Genomic DNA, 21,580 nt, shown 5'->3' on the forward strand with positions numbered 1-21,580 from the left:
CCACTCCTGTCAGCTAAAACTAGCTATGATTTGCACAACCTCCCCCAAACTGGACAACAGATGACTGGAAAAATGTTTCCTTCATATAAAGTACAACACTGAACGTAACAAAAAGCATTTCTTTACATCACGCACCACATTAAACTGCACACTCTGTTTTCTTTAGTCTTCCATTAACCAAGGCTTTATTATTAATTTAAAGAAACACAAAACATTTGAAAATGGTTCCTTTTGTTCTGTCAAAGTAGTCAACTGAAGTACTCTGTGACATAGAAAAAAAAGGTCTAAAATACTTGCTCAAATCACATTTACAGCACAGCAAGCACAAAATAAATATTTACATTAATTTATAAATTTATCTCTAATAAATTATAACCCCATCTCGCACACACATTAAAGTCATAACGAATATAGGTCTGTACAACAGATGCTGTGTGTGTGTGTGTGTGTGCCTGTGTGTGTGTCCAGAAGGCTTAACGGTGGCTTGTTTGGCATTTACAGCAACCTCCAACTGCACTGACGAGTTTACAGCAATATAGAAAACACTTTGTTGTGATCACTGGAATGTAAGACTAGCCAATAAGTTCGATATCTGAATCCAATCAGCATGGTTTTTGTCCAAAATACAAAACAAAATGAAAAAAAACAAACAAACAACCAAAACTCCCGGAGCTCCAGTGTGTGATTTTTATGTGACTGATTTCAAAACATTTATGTTTAGATGAAACAAAACTTGCCCCAAACATTATTGATGACCAACCATTACATGCAGAAAACAACTTGTTAATGTGTGGGGAGGGAGCAAAGGTCTAACGTGTTCACTCGTGACATCTTGTCTGCCGGGCTGTTTACTGTAAGTGTGAAAATGTAAAACGTCTGGTTCAGTATTGAACTACTGTCTGTACTTTAACGACTTCTTTGTCAAATCTGTGTCAGCATGCACGTTTCTCCATCTGTTTGCAGAAAAAGAATATGGCACTCTGGCAGTGCTTGACTGCATCTTTCTGGTTTACTCTGTTTGGTGATGTTTGTCCACTAACCCAGGTGCATGACTTGTGTTTCTGAGAGTGGAAGGTGCTCAGCAGCTACACTGCAGGATAAAAAACAAAAACAAAAATCATTCGAAGTCATCGTCATACTCATATTCATCCAAGTCCAGGTTGCAGTGCGGGGTGGGGATCTCAAAGAAGTGTCTCTTTGTCAGACCCAGCTCACTGGAGATGTGCTGCCCTAAAGGGCTCAGCGGATTTTCATACCTAAACAAAAATACACACAGACAAAACACTCAGTGTCATCAGGGAAAAGATACTTTAACACATTTTAAACCGTCACGAAACAGAAGTCAGAAGTAGTCAGACCAGTTTTTCTTTGCTGTCAGGCCTCCTGTTCTTTCAAATTTAGCAATGTGGGATAAAATTCACAGGCAAAGTTTAGAACAGTGACAGTGAAACTTTGGAAAGAACAGCTGATCAAGCCTCATATTTCCATTCTAAAAACGTCAGAATGCATTCTGACATTGACTGAGGCCAGTCAATTTTCCCCTCCACCTGTTCCTTCTTCACAGCTTCTATACTGGCCTCGACCCATAGAAGTCATTCAAAGTCATTCAAGAATAAAACTGAATTTGACCAACATTTACAGAAACGTTGGAGACATGGTTGATATATATATCTGCCTTCTTTCAGAGAGCTAGATGAAGTTAATGTACCAGGATATCAATATAACAAGCGAGAAATTTGTATTATTTTTCCTTTGATTTAGTTGTAAAGTTTATCAGTTTATTAGCTTTAGGGGTGAGGGTGATTGGATCTTTATTTAGAGAAACAAGTATTCCCATCTAATTCTTAGCAAGAAAGTATATTCCCCAAAAATGTCAAAGTACTTTTTCAGTAACTTGGGTAACAGGAGCACAAGGCATGAACAGAGGTGGAAAAAGTTCATTCCCTTATTTTAAGAGGAAGAAGGATAAAAACAGAAGGTGTCCGGTTCAAAAACAGACTCCCAGGTCCAGGCAGTGGCCACGATCATGACACCCTGCTGGCTGACATTACAATTATCTGCCCTATGCTCAGATCAGTGATGGGACAGGTAGACGCTAGGAGTGGGTTTAGGACTAGACTTTCCCAGAGGAAGAAGAGGAGAACAGCTGAACCCTGGTGGCACCCTCAGTTTCTTACCTGCTCTGGTTAGCAGCCATGCTTTAGATTTAGTCGGTAGTGTTCCTAAAACCGCCACACAACATAGCTGTCAACAGTCTCATTTATCACAAACTCGCTCTCAGGGCGGCATTGAGCCATGACTCCTGAAAACTTAACAACACAGTGCACTCTCACTCATCTTATGACTTTATCTATGCCATCTGTGAATACTTTACAGCACACTTTCACTCTTCACACAGAAAAATGACTTTACTGATAATAATGATGAATTTTAGATTTACATAGTCAAGCTTAAGGTTATGTGCCTGCTGTCCAAAACAACTTTAAGTAATCAGATATATGCTTACTAATAGCCACAGTTCATGTTCCATCTTATGTGAACAGATTACATTAAAGGAACCATCATACAGATGGCATTAATAATACTCAAATAAGGATAAAATAATCAGTAATTGCCTCAAAGGGGAAAAGTTCAAATTAAACTGGAGGCACTACGACTTTCAGCTGCTGTTGTTCAGGCTTGCAAGCAAAATCAATCCCAGTTTTATTCTCATTTTTTGCACCAATGAGAACAAAAAAAACATCCAATTGCAAACAAGGAGGCTAAAGCTACCATATTCCAATTTATCATATTGCATCAGCTATTCATCATCAAACTTCAGAGACCTCTGGTGCCGTCCTAAATGTAAAAGCATTTTGAATTTGTAAGAAGAAAAGAACTTTTTTTTAAGACTACGAGTGGACATGAAAGTGAATCCTTTTTTCTTTTATCTTTGCTTAAGAAGAACTAAATGTTTGAGAAAAACTGAACCTTGGGTTGTAACTGCTGCCATTTCTGGCAGACCTGTGAGTAACATCACACTTACACATCGTTACACTGGTCATTGCCTGCCTCCTCGGTTACCAGTATGTCGTACTCCTCTGCAGCATATTTCTCCCAGTTTGACAGCTCCTGTCCGTCCGTCTCCACGTCCTTAAAAACACGACAAGTTACATGATCCACTGGCAGGAAAACGAGACACGATGCTGTGTCAAATGTGGTGGCATCCAGTCAGAATTCAATCTTGCTCACCCTTATCACAGAGAACGGGTCCTTTTGCTCGTGGTCCAGGTACTTCTCGATGTTGAAGAGCGTGTCAAAGAAGATATGAGCCATCTTGCACCTCTTAAGATCCCGCAGAGTGATCTTACCTGGACGACAAAAATCAGCTACTTCAAATGGAACATTTCTGTTTATGATATTAGGTAACTTGTATCTGTCTATATGAGGTTTAGCCTAGGAAGTAGTACTGGTAACCCAGCTACAACATCTACTAAGTCTTTTTACGGTTTGCCTCATCTTGGGGCGGAGGGAGGGATGGGTGTGGTGTTTTGTCCGGAGATTAAAACAGAGTATGGCTTTGGTGACAATATTTCAAACTCTGGCTGCAAATAACGATTTCCCTACTGCTTATTTGGACAATAAATACTTTAAAAGGTAAACTATACTTAATGTTTACTTTCCTGTTTGATTATATTAAATTAAGAAAGAAGAAATCTGAAAACAAAACTTTTTAAAAAAAAAACAATTCAGGTCATAAACTTAATTTCACCTAAGTAAGCTGTGCTGCTTGGTGACTTAAACAAAGTGATGGAGCGAATTTCTATCACACTGTGGATAACACCAGCAGCTGTCTCTCATCTATCAGTGTCCCCTCAGATAATGATCAATGACCTGGCTTCAAAATGTGTGTGCACGCATGCCACTGTGATTGTGGCATGCGTGCAAACTACAATGTGAATGTCTGAGTGTGTATTAATGTAAAACAGGTCTGACCTTCGACCTCAGGCTTGACAAGGTCAAGCATTTGGCAGAGGCAGTCCTCAAAGGGCAGCGGCTCAATAGCCATGGCCTCCAGCTTCTGGCACTGCTCCTCGTAGAAGTACTCCAGCTCATACATGCTGAGCACCCCGTCCCCATCCAGGTCCATACAGCGGAACCAGTACTCTATGCTAATCAGACATAGATAACGTGAAAGAGGAGGGGCCAGACATGAGCGCAGATGAAACCTCTAAGCAAAAGGATGACGCAATCAGTGTGGCTGAGTGTCAAGATACCTGGTGTCAGTCTTCTTGTCTTCCTCAGAGATGAGGAACCAGACGAAATCAGCGTAACTCAGCCGCCCCTCCTTATACACTCGTCTGTCCCTGACGGAAAACAAACAAAACTAGTATTAAAGCTGGCAGTGGAGACTAGATAAGACTTTCATCTTTTTAAACTTGATTACATTTACCTTGTTACTGTTCCTGAGAATATTCTCTCAATCATCTTCTGTGAAATGGCTGGAAAACAAATACACAAAGGGGTCACTTCCAATCCACTGTGTTTGGAAGAAATATCTCTTTTCCCTCTTAGGCAACAGCTCCTTCAGTTACTATACAACTTTTTCACAACACATGTAATCCATTCTCACAGTCTGTAAATCCAGACTGGCTAGTGCAGCTCTTTTTTAGCTTGACAATGCTATAAATCCTCTGGTCATCATTTCGACTGTACGGTGTTAGAAATTGTTCCAGACTTGGCGTCATTGGAATCGAGTATATATGCTGCTCTCTTATTGATCTCGTGTCTCATTTCCCCTGCTTCACTCACAGACCATCAACCAAGAACATGTGGTGTGGAGTGTGTGGGGAGGAAGTGTCAAAGACAAATCTTTTTTTCCTGGCTGTGTGTTTGTTTTGTGAGGAGTAAGCCCGGACGGACCCAATAACATTTACAAATGCCTTTTTTTGTTCTATGTAGTTTCAGCCTACTGACTGTGCTGCCACTGGCAGCAAGACTTAAGCAGAGTTCATTTGGTTCTGATGAGGCTGAGCACTCCTCTTCTATCTTCTGTATGCATTTTTACAAAATACATGTTGATGGGACATAAAGAAAAAACTATATTGACCAAACTAATGATTTAAAAAAGGCAGGGGTGTGTTTGTGCACCTTGGTCATTGTGTCCTGCTAAGTCCTTCTGGTCTATGTAGAGGTCGTGATCGGTGTCCAGCTCCCAGAACTTGCAGTAAATAACATAGAAATGTTCGTAGGAGAAGAACTCTGTCAGCTGGTTCACATCCTCTTCTTGCTCCAGCAGCGCCACGTTCTACCCAGCAGAAAGTAGAAAAATCTCTCATTATGATTATAGACCAGTTACTATTGAAAATGATTCTTTTAACAGTTTATAAAGTCCCATCCCCCAAAAATTGAAGTTAATATGCATTTCCATATTGATGTGATTTCATTATTATTTTTTGAAAAGAGAAAAAAAACATATGAGATGTTTTAGAGTCCAAAAAATTGAGAGAAATGGTTATTATACATCTGTTTAAATTTTAAAAAAAATGCAGAGTATGTGAATAAATACCTGGAGAAAGTTACTCTTCCTGAGCTCAGAACATGTTATTTTCCCCGTCCATGACCGGTTCACATTGTAAAATACCCTCTGAATCACCTGAAAAACAATGGACAGTCTTATCTTTGAGATAATGCCATTTCCGTGTTTCACTACAAAGTGCAGTGGTGTATAATTAAGGCATACCGTTGTGATGTATCGCGAGTGAAAGTCTGGTGCCTCTTTTAGAAAGGCCAGGCCCGGGTGTGAGTTCACTACATCCTGGGAACATAAAGAACAAACCAGCTCACTTTGATGTTACTCTGCTTGATTTATAAAGCCAAACAAAAACAAAATAAACAAACAACCAAGCGATAAAGATCACTCCGATGACACGCTATGCCTTCTGCACTAACAAAAAGATACGCTCAGTTAAATTCTGCAGTTATTTCCAGGCACCAGCTAAATGACAGACAACATCTGTCTTTCTTTACAGGTATACAAAGCACATGACTTTCAAAGAAGGAATGAAAATGAACAAAACTGATTCACACATCAGTAGCTGCCAGTGTTTATAGTTTATAAACAGTGCTATGTAAAGAAATTCTCCTTTTTAGGAAATCAGAATTTTCTTTGATTTACAAATTTTTTAAAATTCTCGTCCAACTTGTTTTGGGATGAGCTTGAGCCCTTTTTAACTGACAACAAAGTGTTAGGAAGGCCAAAAAGAATATGTTTACTGAGTGACCTTCTCTCCTTTCTAACGCCATAAAGTCACAGTGAGGGTGCTGCATTTCAAGTGAACACTGCAGCTATATTCTTGCCGTGAAACTCCCTCATGTCGCTTCTTTATTCTACTCCCCATCTTTCTACTGGAGGAAAGAATTGTTGACATAAATGTGAAGGCGGCAATGAAATTAAAAGGCCTTATTTTCAGGGCAGTCGTCATGCCTCTTTGACTCTTACTGTGAGAAATTAAATCATAGAGAAACACATAAATCACAGGGCACAGGAAACAGGCGGGGACAGTCAAATCTACTCCACTGCAATCCGCCTTTCATTCATCAAAACAGTCAAAGGCGATTCGCTGAGTGGAACCACACAAATTAAACGGCGTGAGCCACAAGGCATCTCTGGTGGTATGCTAACGGGCGTTCAGCTCAGATCGCCACTTCTGCCAGCATGAAAATGAATCAGGTGTAGGGTGGGGCGTGTGTGGCACACCAACAGCTTGTCAGCTGGGATGCGAATACAAATAGCCGCCACAGCAGGTCCACATGGTAAGAATTTCCAAACAGTCAATTAAACCTCTCTTTTGAGGACAATAAATGAACCATAAGTCCAGGTTTTTGTGACTATTTTAGTACCATAATGCATTTATAACATGAGCCACATTTTCATCTCTATCAGGAGACTCTTCTCTCATAACACTATATTCCAAGCTTACAGTAAGGTGGCTGAATTAGTCCTCCGCCACATGAAAAAGCACAGTCTCAGCAGGGCAGTCTAAAAACATACGTCCAGTTTGCACCACCCAAGCCAATGCTATTTTGCCATCCCACACTGCCAAATCCAGCCCTCTCCCTGGGTGTGCTACAGCCAGTACCTGCAGGAATGGAATAAAGTCATCTTGTTCCAGGTAATTACAGCCAGGCTTGGCCAAGAGGTGCACAAATTTAGAAGCGTCATCATGACAGGTCAGCAGAGTTCTGGAGGAGAAAAGAGAGAACAGATGGTTACAAGGTTACTCCCACTTTGGCTGTTAAGTTGCCTCTGTCTGTTTTATCATTCCTTCAAAAGCATAAGTTTGACAATGTTGTACTAAAAAGTGCTTATGTGAAAGTATAATACATTCTGAAATTAAGATTCTGTATCGCTGCTGGGTGATTATAAGCATGGAGTGTTATGGTAGCAACTCAAAAATAATGGGAGTGTCTGTTGTGGCCTCTTCTAAGAATGGCTCAGTCATGAGCTAAAGTCAAAGGGCAAGTCTGTCCAGTTCTCTGGAGGCTTAAGATATTAATACAAGAGCATGCCTATTGCACACAACCACATTCAGTGCAAATCACCAGTATAAAAGCCCCTTGGTATTCCTTTCAGTTTCACGTAGAAAGACACTGAAAGGATGTTTTCATTTATACACTGTATGTATACAGAGGGTCTTTCCCCTTGTGATGTTTATGAGGGCAAAGATTTTTGTTTAGGAATGAAAAGGAAAATGCAATAACAGCAGAGATAATAGCAGTGTATGTTATTCCCAGCGAGTGGTCATCATTGTTCAAAGGAGATTGTTTAAGCCATTTGGCTGTGAGTGAATGCACCAGTGGTCTAGTGACAATAAGAGAAGCTATTGTCTTACTTTCTCCACATAGCCACAAACTTGTGAACGGACACGAAGCCCGTCCTGTCGCCTCCAGCTGAGCAGAACAATGGCACTTTCCAGTAGAGGGGACACTCACAGGCCTATGGAGACAAGGTGGCAGAAGAAACGGGGTAGTGTGTGATCAGGATTTAGAGAAGATAGAGGAGAAAGATTAAATAGAAATGCAAACTCCACAAAACACATGTGACCATTAATGCAGAAATGAATAGTGAAAAGACATCAGAATCAGAATGAGTGTTTCACGGTTTAAAGACTTCCCAGAGGAAACCTAGCTGTCATTGCTCTCTTTACTCAGGTTCCCCTCTGACCATCACCAACCTTCTTCAAGGTCACGGAAATAATATTTTTCCAGGAGGTTTTAAACATCAGCAAACATTCGTACAGTCAGGAGCTAAATGGCACTAATGAAAATAATTTGCTGTGTGGCAGCTCCATGCTACAAATTATCTACTCACCTTGGCAACCTGCCCCATATCCTCAATGGTGGCTCTTTCATTTGGGAATTGGGAAAATATTTTCTCAATTTTGGAAATGAGGCCGTCAATGTTAAGGTTGGCTTGGGGACGGCCCTGTGGGAAGTAAAACTTGGGAATGCTTTCACTCAGTGCTGTGGTGACTGGCTCCTCCGTCCTCACCTGAGCCTGGGATGAACACAGAGAAACAAGCAGTTAGCGGCTGATGCTAGCAAAGGCTAAGACCACTCAGCTCAAGTATTCCAGCATGAGCTCGAGGCTCGTCTGAACACAAACTCTACACATTGCTGGCATTCATGTAACTATACCTCTCAGCAGCCCAAAGGCCATCAGGGAAGGGTTGTGACTACTCAGCAATCACAATTATTCATGTGATTGACATTTTGCTCCAATACAAATTCACTAAAAGATAAATAATATCTACCAGTGTTTGTAACTTATAATCATTTATTTATGAAACAGTGTCAAAAGGATTTAAGAATTTAGGGCTTTAGACTGGATATAGAAATCTGCAGATAGTAGAAGTCTATAGTCATGATGTGGACAACTTGTGCTACATTAGTCAAATGATTGGTCTAAAGGGTGTTTTGTTTGAAATCTTAATGGAGAATGAGCAGTTTGTACTGAATAATGATTACAGGCTACCTGTGGCCAACTACAATAGGGTATTATACTAAATTTAGTCTTGCAATCTTTGTGCACTGTGATTCAGATGTAAACATGGTGACTTAAAACAACAAGTGTGTTTTAATAAGTCATTTTAAAACTGCTCTACTTTTGTTTCCACTTAAGGAAAACACAGAATTTCAAGATTTTATCTTAAATGTTAGGATCCATGTAAAGAGAAGTGAAAAAAATAATTGCAAGATTTTACTACAAGCTTCCTAATAAATGCATGTAAATGGAGAGGCACACTATCAAACATGGTTCATGGCAGATGTTATGGATGGCTCTTTCAAGTACCCAAGTAAATCACGAGTGACAGTGTTATCACTTAAACGAGTGCTGTTCGTCTACGGCCACTATGGTTGTCTTTAGTGGAGGGAAACACAGCTGAGGAACTAAATGAGTTTCGGACTGCAATGTTATGAATGTGTGCCTCAAAAGGAGAGCAACAGCTTTTTAAAAACAGAAAAATGAAAGCCTGCCTTTTTTATTTGTTTTTGTTTTAGCTGTGGGTATTTTTCTTCTTTATTATTGACTGTGATCTATTTTATTCTGTTCTACGAAGCACTTTAGAGTTATGTCTTGAAAAAAATGTTATACAAATAAAGTTATTTGTTTTATTGGCAGGATATTATAGGCAAGAAACAAAACTGAAACAGGATTAAGTCAGGGATATACTCTGAACACAGCAGAGGCTAGTGGCTTGAAATGAATGTATTCACCTTCGATGCTTGTGTTTGTGCAGTTTCCTAAGTGATATAAAAACCTGCCTTTATGTTGGAGCTTGCATACGTCTGTGTCTGTTATTATTACTATGATCCCAGGCAGAAAACATCATTTTTTATTGTCAGAGCTTGGTTGCTTGTGCTGTATAATATTATTTTGTTCATTTATGCTTTGTTTAACCATGAAAACATGTGTTTCCTGACTATGGAAAATAACATATTCTCTATTCTAACAATGGAGACATAATATTATGTCCAGGAATGTCACAGTGAATCCAACTGACCACACCAACAGAGCATAGCTGGCATATTAGGAAGATATCAAACTCACTGATAAAAATGACCACTGTGTCACTCACACGGTGCTATGAGCCTTACACATAAAAAGACAACGCGCTCAGTGCCAAATGAGTTGTTATGCTGCACTTATCACTATGCAGACTTTAAAAGATGTACAAATTACCTTGTAAAATCATCACTAGGAACTTGAATGACTGTGTAAACATTAGACTACTTCTTATTGTTGCTATTTTATTGCCATTTTATTATTGTTGTAATTTTAATGTTTGTTTGAAACAGGTCTCTCTTGTAAATGAGACAGTGAGTCTCAATGGGACTACCTGTATAAATAAAGGTTACATTTAAAAAACAAAAAAAAACCCAGTTACTAAATACAGCCTGAGCAGACTATACTTTGCTCTCAATCGTCATTCTCAAAGACTATTCAAATGAGTCAACAATGCTCTAACCGAATCATTTTGTGAGGCCTCTAATAACTACATAAACACACCCACACTTTGCTCAGTTAAGACACCAAAAATAACATCTTGCTGTTTCTTTTGGTCAAACATTTATTCTACCCAAAGTTTATTAGACTAAGTCTCCATGTAACATCATGACTGTAACAATAAAACATTCAACAATAGCTTAGAAAGGCCTTAAATTACAGATCTAAACATAACAGGATGGTAAATCTTTCCTTGCCAGCTTCTACTTATATGACTGTTAGTACTGTCTGAAAATGTTTTGTTGTACTCTAATAAATGATGAATGCTGCTGATCCTCCGCTCTTGTCAACTGTGTTGGTGTGAGCCATGGCTATAAAAGGACATAAACATCTCCCGTTGCCCTGCCCCGCACTGTCCCCTCTTTCTCTCACTTCATGCTAACCGCTAGCAAAGCTCTTGAGCACAACTGCTAAGCCACATGACATTTTACATATTCCCCATGATGTGGTCTGAAAGAGGACAGAGAGGCAGCTGTGCATAACATACCACAAAAGATGAAACACCATCCAGTACGCTTAAATTTCCTACATCTCCGTACAAATGAAGAATACCTTCATTAACAAAAAGAAGAACTGATTGCACAACAATATTTCACATGACACAGCTGTGCGTGAAAGCAAAGTTTACAATATGCCCAGAAAAAGACTTAACTACTACTTTGCCTTTATTTGCCTAATCCGTTATTGTACTTTAATTAGTAATTGTGCTACAGTGACATCTGAATACCAAGAAAGTAAGTCCATAAATACCAGTCAACATTAATAGACCTGTCCCCTCACTGAAAGGCCAGCAAAGCCTGTTTGACACAGCATACACTCACACAAACACCTGCCTGTCCTTGCTGGAAGGCTCTCAGCCTCTTCTTAAACCGAGAGGGCAGAACAAAGTCACATCCACGTGCCAGCAGAGCCAGCTCCTTCCTCAGGTCAGGGTCCTGACGCAGGGATAGCTCCTTCATCCTCATCCTCGCTCCACACAGGACGAGGAACACATAAACATAAACAACACTCAATCCAGCGTTATCCCCTTGACCATGCAGTCACCACTGTAAGTTAAAAGGCAGTGGAAGCAGTGAAGCTTCTCTGTGCGTATGTCCCTGTGGTTGTCCTCCGTTTGAGTGAGAGCCACTTAATGCATGAGAGCAGCTGCTACTGTGACTCTCTCTCCCATTCCAGATCTGGTCTCACAATTTCAGCTCAGCCTGCTGCTCTGTCCCAGCCTCTACCCAACATGCACACGCACACACACAGACGCAGCAGTGTCAGGGAGCCCTTGCCTCAAAGCTGCTGGGGAGATAAGGAAGAACTGGGTGCATGTGTGTGGGAGTCACCTAGTGTATGTGTGGGATGGGAGGGGGTTCAATGGATCTGCCCTTTCCAGTTTGCATTCCTGAGTCCTCATTGAAGGTTATGTAAAGAGACAGACCTGTTGTTGCAGCTAGCAGTCGCCAGAGTTCAACTACAGGATGGATCTCCATATGACAATGTCACACTGTTCAAGCTAAATGGTTTTCCTTCTGAAAGCTTCCACAAAACAAAAAACTTGGGAAACTGACCCCCTTATTCTTTAAAAGGCATCAGGGTGCTAATGAGAAAATTCAGAATAAACCCCTGAAGTGATGGAATATAATGAAAGCTGCATATTACTTCTACTGTCACTAAATTTGCCTCCAAGCATAGATCACAAAAAGAGATTGAGCCAGAACAAGCTACTGATGCATGGGTATGTAAAGTAAATAAGAAGGGTATTTACTATTTAATGACAGAAAACAAGGGTCCACTCATCAGATCATATCTAGACAGCCATACATTTTCCCCATACGTTCTGCATGCTGTCTTCTGGTGGTTTTTGTTTTGCCTTCCCTTCGCAAGCTTAGGCTGCCAGCCATTCCACATCTTATTATAGTTGATGGGCAACAGAGCGAGGCAACGGGACATGCCAAATTCAAAGACTGATGACCGAACCAGTCCGTGCCTATTAAAAGCACCACCAAGCACTGTTTGGGCAATCCAAGAAACTAGATCTGGAAAAACATGAGTGTATCTTTAGTCCTCAAACAAACATCTACTTCCGATTGCTGTTATCCTGAAATGACGGCAATTACATCAATTCTCCATAAACGCACTGATCTAACAGCTGTAGAGTTGCGTTGACTGCAGAGATTGTAGACAGGGCAAAGCCCAACGCCTAAACACCTTCTCATGCAAGTAGCTAATCAAACAGAAATGTCATAGAAATGTCCGCATCAGAAGACTATGTAAATAAACCTGTATCTGTTAATGGCATTGTCCATAGAAACTAAAAGCACACCCACTGTATTTTTAGATGACAGGACTCCACAGTTTTCCACTGGTTTCTGCTCAGTCCCAGTCCCTGGCGTCTTCCCTACAGGATGCTGCTGCTGCTTGATAAGCTGTTTGTATACATTCATTTCACATCAGCTGCCTTTTGCTGATGCTCTCAATACAAATGAAACGTAGAAAGGAAAGCACAACCAAAAGAAACAAAACAAAAACACTCCAACAAACCCTTGACCAGATTCAAGCTTGAACTCTCATCTACTGTTCAGTCTATTTTTGCATAAGCAAACAAAATGTGAAGTCTGTTCCATACACAGAGCCATCACAACACAGCAGGGATAACAATGTGTTGTTTTACACATGTAAAAATAACCCCATGGGTGTGAGAAGTGATGGTGCACAGGTTCTGTATAAAGTTTGTGCTTTTTAATTAACTAGATAAGACGAGCTCCAGCAGGCGCTATAACAAACTAAATCATCTTAGGGCCACTCCAGGAAAGTTGTCTGAACAGCACCTTGAGAGGCAACTATCTTACAGACAAGCTGCTAAACATCCCCGGGCTGATGGGTCACTTAGTAAACAGAAAAGCAGGAAAACTCAAGCTGACCCCATAATGTGTCCAATCTCTAAACTGTGAAATCTGATTTGTACACAACAATATGTTAAGTCATGTTGACTTAACCGAATTACAGATGAGATTATGAAACACACTGTTCACTGTTAGAGACCTCTGGCAGATCTACGTGTTAGCATTTCAAGCACTCAGATGGCAAGATGAAGGTGGATTTTAGATGGGCTTCAGCAGACTCATACTCTATGATATTCAAGAGACCAAACCCACCAATCCTATCTGACAGTGACATGATTTCTACATCCAATCAGTGGCGACTTAAACCATCACAACCCTTTGGTAGAGCCACAGCTTGTTCACAGAATGAGAACAAAGCCAGTGTTGCAGTGAAATCCAGAAAGCTCTAACTCAAATCCCCACAACTGGGATTTGAGTTAGACCATCTATGATGGGGATTTGGGATACATGTGAATATTTGTCAGACATTCAACTGAGTAACTGATAACACAGTGGTCACAGACAGAACATGATGTGAGTAACAAATGTCATAGCAGTCTAACCTAGATATTTGAATGAAAATCAATGTAACCAATATGAACAAGAAGTGGAGCAAAGGAAGAAGCTGTAGCTGAGACACAGGCACACCGGTACTTGTATAACAGCACTGCAGTTTGTTTGTTTAAAGATTAGGCTGTAAAGGAAGTTTGTAAAGTTTTTTTCTTCTATTGGCACCATAAGATATTTAAGCAGGATGATAAAATGTTGATGTACCGTACTTTTTTGACATTAATGGCATAACTAGGTAATAGGAATTAATATGTCAAACAATTACACTTTTTATCAAGATATTCAAATCTCATGAAAGTAGGAGATGCCACCACTGAAGAAATATGCTTTCAATGCATCCTGTAGTTTTACAGAAAGCTCACAGTACTAGTTAAAAACAACATTTGCTATTGTACAACGTTGACGCACAAATGACTGAGACTCCAAAATAATAGCACTTGCGGGAAACACTTTAACACCTGGTGCTCTCTGACAGGTCAGACAACTGATAACGTGACCCCAGACCCCCTGCTTCAAATAGCTTCTATGTTGCTGAGTGCAACCAAGCATGTTATAAAAAGATGTCTTAAGAAATGCACGATATACCAAATGCAGATGCGGAGAACAGAAAAAAAAAGTGAAACCCTCAAATGCAATGTGCTCTCACTGCCCTATATTTCAATAACTCACTGTTTGACCAATTGGACTCCTAACACTGAAGTGATTTTACGTGTTGAGCTACACAGCAGCTCTGAAAGCCAAGCATTCACGGGAGAGCTGATATTTACTGTACATAGTGTAAATAAAAGACCTGCGACTACATATCCTGACAATGAGCAGCATCTAATGGAAGCAGTTTCAAAGGAAATTACGCAGAAGATGAATGTGCTGCCACACCTCATCTCACTGGCAGAGTTCTGGGTATCCAATGCCAGCACAAGGGAACCAAGGCTATCTATATCAGTGTCTGATGTCAAAGTCAGACCAGCTGTTCCAGGCTGCATCAGTGTGACATAAATCGAATTTTTTAGTAATCCTTTGAAGAATGCATCTGTATGCAGGAATTCATTTTGTTGTCTTAAAATAGAAGTATTGCATTTATTCACCCTCACAATCCCTCTAATATTGAGTGACACAGTGTGGCCACATGCCATGACACATCACAGCAGAATATACAAACTGCCCAGCAGTTGCCTTATAACTGATTGATCAGCGGAGAGAGGGCATTAGCGGGCAAATTTCACAGTGGTGTGTGAGAGTGCGTGTGTGTGTGTGTGTGTATGTATGCAAATATCCAAAAGTTTAGATTCAACCCTCCAACTGTTCAAATGATTAAGGCTCAAGATAAAGAACAGAAACAAAGAAAGCCCCTGATAGACAGTTAAAGATAATCGATTACTCTAGTTTCAAAGAGTGACTCTACAATCCACACTTCCTCTTGTGGTCAGGCTATTAAATAATCAACTATAGCTATGAAGAATGAGGTTTTACCTCAACCCCAAAATTTATAATAGATAAAACTGATGGACATTTAATTAGTTAATTTCATTTTATTGTCCTCTATTGAAATACGCTGTTTATCTGTGCCTATAAGGCTGTGCAGTAAGTTGTAAGACCATAGTTAAGCATAGTTATTTATTTTATAACATACTACCACTAGTGCTACAACTGGTCCTGCTAGTCATGTTTCTAATATATAAACATGTAAGTTGAAACAAACATTAGATCTCATTCTCCTGCTCTGTTATTTTACATGTCTACTTGAAGATCTCCTCATGCACCTCTTTAGCATGTCACTAACATGTAGGAGGTGGGGTCCTGAGGACCGTATGCCTCCAGCTGTCTCAGGCTGTCTCACTGTCATCACATGCACTAATGTCCACAATCTATCACTACTCTAGGCTTTCACGTTGCACTTCTCATCCTAACAGATTATGAGTCCTTGAGCAGATATACAAAATATTTACGGGCAGCTAACTATTTTGTGTAGATTGTTTTTAGGCCATAATCTAAACAATCCAAAGCAAAGCACCTTGGACCCAGCACAGTAAGAAGTACAGCACACAGACTGAAAGAAGTAACCAGAGCGCCAGGGACAGGCTAGGTTCAGACACTCCCACTTCTCATACCACACTAATTCATGGGTGAGGCCTGAACATTTGGAAAGTATTTGACTAATAATCACTACATACGCCTACAGACAAGAAGGCTCCACTGTGACTGGGTAGAGTGGACAGCCTCTAAATGTCTTTGATGCTGTAGGTCACTCAGCATCCTCTTGTGGCCAGTGAGAGCAAACAGAGATCCCAGAACATACAAGTAAGGGAAACTTGACAATTAAATCAGTGTTAATACAGAATTTAAAAAAGAATTACAAAAAAAACATTGCAAAGACAGATGTTAAGCAAATATAAGTGAAATCCACACTATGTCCATTTAGAAGTAGCATTAAACGGGACATGTATGCTTTGTATGACAAAGCTCAACTTATGACTAAAACAGAATTTTTTTTTTAGATTGGAAAAAAGTAACTAGGAGGAGGATAACATTAATGTTTACAAACTTTTCATGTGAGATATTTCGATGCTAAAGTAAATTATCAGTGGCAGAAGCCAATGTTTATCTAGTGTGTTGCATCAGTGTTGCACTGGTTAAAAGTTGTTTTAGATCTTGTTTAATAAAGTGTGATGAAGAGGGAAGTTTCTTTTTTCTCCCTTGTTTCCATGTTGCAAAAAGGAAAACTAAACAATAACAACAACAAAAAAGGCCCCAAAACTCTACCACTTTTGGCTAAATTAGCATTTTTAACACTGACCCAGAATTTCAAGCTAAGACATGTCCTTTTTGCAAGTACATTAAGTTTGTACGTCATTCATTTAACTCACAATAGCATAGCAGTTGTTCGGGTCATTACTGACTGGAAAATCAACAGTTTATGATTTCAGCTAGTTTAATTAATTAGAGTTTAATGAGCCAGATAAACATTATTTGATCCTAAAATGGTCAGAAATAACAAGAAAACCCATAGTTTTCTATCAAATAAGGTGACACATAGAGACTGCATTTCCTGTTCCACATCATACTCGCTTTGCTGCTGCCCCACCAAAAGGCCCATTCTGTGCCACGAAAACCTTGGTTTAAATGTGCAAATATGGATTTAATTTCAGGTTACTGTATGGATTGCACAATACTAAAAAGATATGCAGATAAACTGCCAGTTAAACATACAAATAAGTGCATTAAAACTATAAAGATAAACTTACCAGACTGATAAGCTGTTGTGTAAAAAAATGCCAAGCCAGGATTGCTTTATAGTTGGCTTACCAGAAAGCAAAGAGAGGTTCCCCTTTCGACTTTTAAATACATGTTTACTATCGGTATGCAAAGAGTTTAAAATATTCAAATCATTGTGCAACACACCCTCAAGTACCTCAAGGTGGTTTCAGGAAGAAAAAGAACAGGGTGGCACACCTTGTTTTTCATACTAGTAAATCAAAAACTGTCTGCAGTGTAATGCCTTTAGGATAAAAAAACAAACAAAAAAACGGACTAACAGCTGGCACAATGCAGAACTCCTTGTTTAGTGGATCTTAGCATGTTTGTGGATTTTTTCCTGTGGCACCTTAAGACCTTTTGGCTAAATTTTTCAACAATTAGTTAAATGCTTACTAAAAAACATGGAAAATATTTTTTGGAGTTATTGTTCGAATACACAGTTTACCTTCTTTGTGCTGAGAGATCTCCGTAGTACTCTTCCACTTGGTCCAGTCATTCTGGTGTTACTGCTACTTCGGGAAGGCAGGGTACTGGTAGATGGGGTGCCGAAAGGTGTACTTAAGGGAGCAGGCCTCTTCTCTGCCAGGTTCTTCTGTGATGCCACATTGTTGTTTTCATTGAAGCTTAACGACCTTTTATCAGGAACGTCCCCAGTACCTAATTCAATAGGCTGTCCACTTTTGATTAGATCAAGATAATTTTTGAGTATTGACTGAGTTGTAGGATCACTCAACCAGTTGAGAAATAGCTCGTCTACTTTCATTTTAAGAACCGGCTGGAGAACTTGTGGTGACGGCATTTTGGGCAATGTCGTCTAAAGCTTCCTCTGATGACCGTACCTGCGAAGAATTAAAAGCATCTTTAAACTCACACCACCAATATCTGCCTCCCACACAACGTCCATAGATGACACGAAACTGTCAGAGCAGCGGCGCTGAGTAGGTCACTGAGCAAAAAAACATGACACGAGCAGTAGCCCTTGCTTTGAGTACAAACCAACACTCACTCATGTTATTGAAATTTAGCGCGAAGCGTCAATGCTTTAGCCCATAGGCGAAAGTGGAAAACCCATATGACTTCAATAATGTTTCCAGCCAATTTTAATCCACCACACGTCAAAAACGGCTGCATAAAGTAAACATTTCAAAAGCTTCTGTTAATTAAACCTATCCTTCTATGGAAGAACGGGGACTACAACAGGTTTAGCTACTATAGCTTTAGCAGCTAGCGCCAACTAGCCAATAAATGCACCCACCTTGCCGTGAATGGACAGCAATGCAAAACACGTTAATATGACTCTACATTTCCTTCATAAGCGATGATACTCAGCGTACGTTCGGCTAACAGTCAAAAATAAAAGCACCATCGAAAATCCGGTGACATTCATTTCACTGGGAGAAAACACAGCAGACAGGAACAACTTTTCAGGCTCTCGTTCCCCTGGTAACCACACAGCGTTATCGCGAGATCGTCCACTCTCCGCGGAGTCAGTAAGCACTTGAGCTGACGCACACCTGTTAAAATTTAGAAGTGTGGAAGTATTTCTTATATAATGGTTCTATTTCCCCCGCTACATAAGCCTATTCTAACACTGTAGTATTCTCATTTATAAGTAACAACAAAAGCCTTACTGCCAAGTCTGTCTCAGTAAGTATTAGAAGTGTTTTCAAAGAAACTAGGCCGTAGCCCGTCGACTTGGACTTATTAACGTCCAATGATTTCATCTCCTAAGTTTAATAAGTTCATTTTTATGACTGTAGTATGTAGTATTATAGTGATAAAAAATATATAAGCATGTAATATAATACATAGTAAGTTTACGATATATTGTGGATTAGTATAAATTGTATGAGGTTGCTATTATTGCTTGTGCATCTTGAGACACTAATTTAATACAGGCGTTCATTCAGTCTTTTTCTCATTTAACCTGTACATCTACATTCCCTTTGATAATGTATGTTGATGATATGTATTGATATGTTTGTATGATGTCCAGCGAGAGCTGTTCATCAGTGCACTACTCATTTCCATGAAACTAGTCCTGTGTGTCCAGTTTAGCATCGTACAAACCTGATTCCGACTGTGCATGAATAACAATGATGCATGTGTGTCCAATTTCACTCTGTCTACTCAAAGCAGCTGGACTGAGCACCTGCTGTATATGGAGCTGGACATACTTATTGATTACTGTGCGGAGGAGTGGCCCCAGACATCTGGCTCCCTCATTGCATCCCCCAGCATAGAAAACAAGCAACACAGGAAAAGGTCAGTTTAGATTATTGATACCATATATGACACCTGCAATAAAAGAAAGCACAGTGGAGTATTTTTTTGTTTCATCAGAAAGGCATGCTTTATAACAGACCCAAGACCCAGGCTTCAACCACTAATTTAATGGTTTGGTTTTTTTGTACTTGAGTCTTGTCTACATTAGTAAAACTGATTTCATGATCACAGGGTCGGTACTAATGGTACACCAATTTCACGTGGAATTCTTCTCATTTACACAAGCACTGCAGCCAAAACTAACATGTTGGTTATTGTTTGTTTCTGTGAAAACAATGTTGCTGGGTAATTATGTTTATTATGCAGCCAACAGAACAAATTTTGTCTGGACTAATCTTTCTCTTTTGGCATTGACTGATTATGCCTGTAAACATTTTTTCTAAACACCAGTTTTTTTGGCATATGCGCTGTGTGTAATTATTTGTTTCTAATGACTTTAATTTACTTCACTGGAGCTTTATGACTTCTGACATGACGGATGTATTTTCGAAGGTGATTTAGAATTTTTAAAAAGTTACTTTTTGATGGAACCCATACCGCAGTGGTATGCTGACAGGCTTTACTGATGTTTCTCTTTCTTTTCGGCATGAAAGACCTTGGGGACACCTATCACTCCAAACCTCTATCTCGTTAATAAGAACATTCAAAGTGCCTGTAGCTTTGTTTTTAAGAGCGCATTAACGGCGGTTCCACAGTTGTGAAAAATATCGACTGAATTCCTCTGATTGCTTCCCTTGATAACACGAGTAAATCAAATCTGAAACATCCAAAGTTGTCTGAGGCACGGCACGTAATGAGAAACCTCTTTGTTCTGTAGAGCAGCGAACCTTACATGTGTTTTAGAGCCCAATCAATATCCGAAATGAGAAGAGAAAAAGTCAAGGTCTTGAAACTTTAGACTTTGCAACTTTTCAAAGTGTAATTATAGTGTACAAATAGGATTTTACCCAAAGCAGTGTGCATGTTGTTTTTTCACGCCTTGAAGGACATTTCAAAGGTTTGGCCGAGTCTGAAACCACAGGGGGACAGCTGGTTAGCGTAGGAAAGTGTTAGTGAGGGGTTTATGTGTGCAGCTCGCCCTTACTGCTGTCAGCTATGCTATATGGGCGCTCTGTGAAGTAGACGATAAGCAATCTGCTCTAATAAGGGGAGTGAATAAAGTTAAAAGTGTTGTGTTGTAGTTATGTGCTGTAGAGAAATATTTGGACCATACCGTACTCACATACTAGAAAAGGCAATGGGCCATGGTTATTTTAAGGTTTAAGTTTGTTTGACATTGGTACGTTTAGCTACTACTCTTTTCTCTTCATTTAAAAGATCCAGATTGCAATGTGAGATTTTTTTGTGGCTGAAGTTTCACATAAATTACTTACATAGAAGGAGAGCAGTCTTTAATAAGTAATGTACGGGTAACTTTTGTTGTGTAAAAGTGTAAAAATGGCTTTAAAACATACTGTAGACGGACAACAGTGTCTACAGTGCTTTTACTTACACTCAAAGAAAATCTGATAGTTCTCTCAAGCTGTTTTTTCTTGAACATCTTACAGGATCTGATACCAATCCAAACATCTTCACCTTTGACTTTGGCTTTCATTCAGTAGGGACGTTTACAACGCAAAGTCAAGACAGTGACAAATTTGTGAGCAACGTTGCCACCTTTGTCTCAATTGCTTCTAAGTGGTCTTAACCTCTGTTGCACATTTGTTTTAAACCAGCTCATTTGGTACATTTTTGTACAAGGCAGAGATAAGAACAAGGCCCAATCAGACAAACAAATGACTTCTCCATCTGCTTGAAATTTGACAAAATGACCCAAATAGTTTTAACATATTTCCCAGAAGATATGTGGAATAGCAATGTAATATTTTCTTTTCTGTTTTATGACTTTGAATATATAACAACTAAATAAGTACATGATAACAGCGAGTTGAAAAGATTTTGATTGTGAAATGGAAATAATATGCAGTTACTGTTAAGTTACGGTGATATTATTCCCCAGTCGTTTTGCAAACACAACAGAAACTAGTAGAAAGTGCTTTCTTAAAAATTG

At 39.6% G+C, this 21,580-nt stretch overlaps 1 protein-coding gene across 3 annotated transcripts; it reads right to left on the reverse strand.

Moving 5' to 3' along the window:
- Positions 1-260: 260 nt before the first annotated feature.
- On the reverse strand, positions 261-18,741 carry ppp2r3b (protein phosphatase 2, regulatory subunit B'', beta). Of its 3 annotated transcripts, XM_026145772.1 has the most exons (15): positions 18,500-18,741; positions 17,690-18,083; positions 8,354-8,539; positions 7,875-7,978; positions 7,122-7,224; positions 5,723-5,797; positions 5,549-5,635; positions 5,131-5,287; positions 4,433-4,481; positions 4,257-4,346; positions 3,976-4,151; positions 3,232-3,350; positions 3,026-3,132; positions 2,178-2,222; positions 1,222-1,256 (listed from the first exon to the last, which is right to left on the reverse strand). In XM_026145772.1, the coding sequence occupies exons 2-14, from the start codon at positions 18,041-18,043 to the stop codon at positions 2,207-2,209; spliced, it is 1,623 nt and encodes a 540-aa protein (XP_026001557.1). In that variant the 5' UTR covers positions 18,044-18,083; positions 18,500-18,741; the 3' UTR covers positions 1,222-1,256; positions 2,178-2,206. The 3 variants fall into 3 exon arrangements, with proteins under 3 accessions (XP_026001558.1, XP_026001556.1, XP_026001557.1); XM_026145771.1 differs by lacking the exon at positions 2,178-2,222 and having other exon boundaries at positions 267-1,256; XM_026145773.1 differs by lacking the exons at positions 2,178-2,222; positions 17,690-18,083; positions 18,500-18,741 and adding an exon at positions 11,383-11,989 and having other exon boundaries at positions 261-1,256.
- Between the last annotated feature and the right edge of the window lie 2,839 nt (positions 18,742-21,580).

The sequence above is a fragment of the Astatotilapia calliptera genome, chromosome 16 (genome assembly GCF_900246225.1).
Source record: "Astatotilapia calliptera chromosome 16, fAstCal1.2, whole genome shotgun sequence".
NCBI classification, from domain to species: domain Eukaryota; kingdom Metazoa; phylum Chordata; class Actinopteri; order Cichliformes; family Cichlidae; genus Astatotilapia; species Astatotilapia calliptera.

Bases quoted from the DNA above. Each gene is read 5' to 3' on its own strand.
- ppp2r3b (XM_026145771.1), bottom strand. From the start codon at position 18,043: ATGCCGTCACCACAAGTTCTCCAGCCGGTTCTTAAAATGAAAGTAGAC. The intron at 8,540-17,689 runs GTAAACTGTGTA...TGTTCATCCCAG, and splicing joins GATCTCTCAGCACAAAGAAG to GCTCAGGTGAGGACGGAGGA. The intron at 4,482-5,130 runs GTGCACAAACAC...TTTGTTTTCCAG, and splicing joins AGCAGGACACAATGACCAAG to CCATTTCACAGAAGATGATT.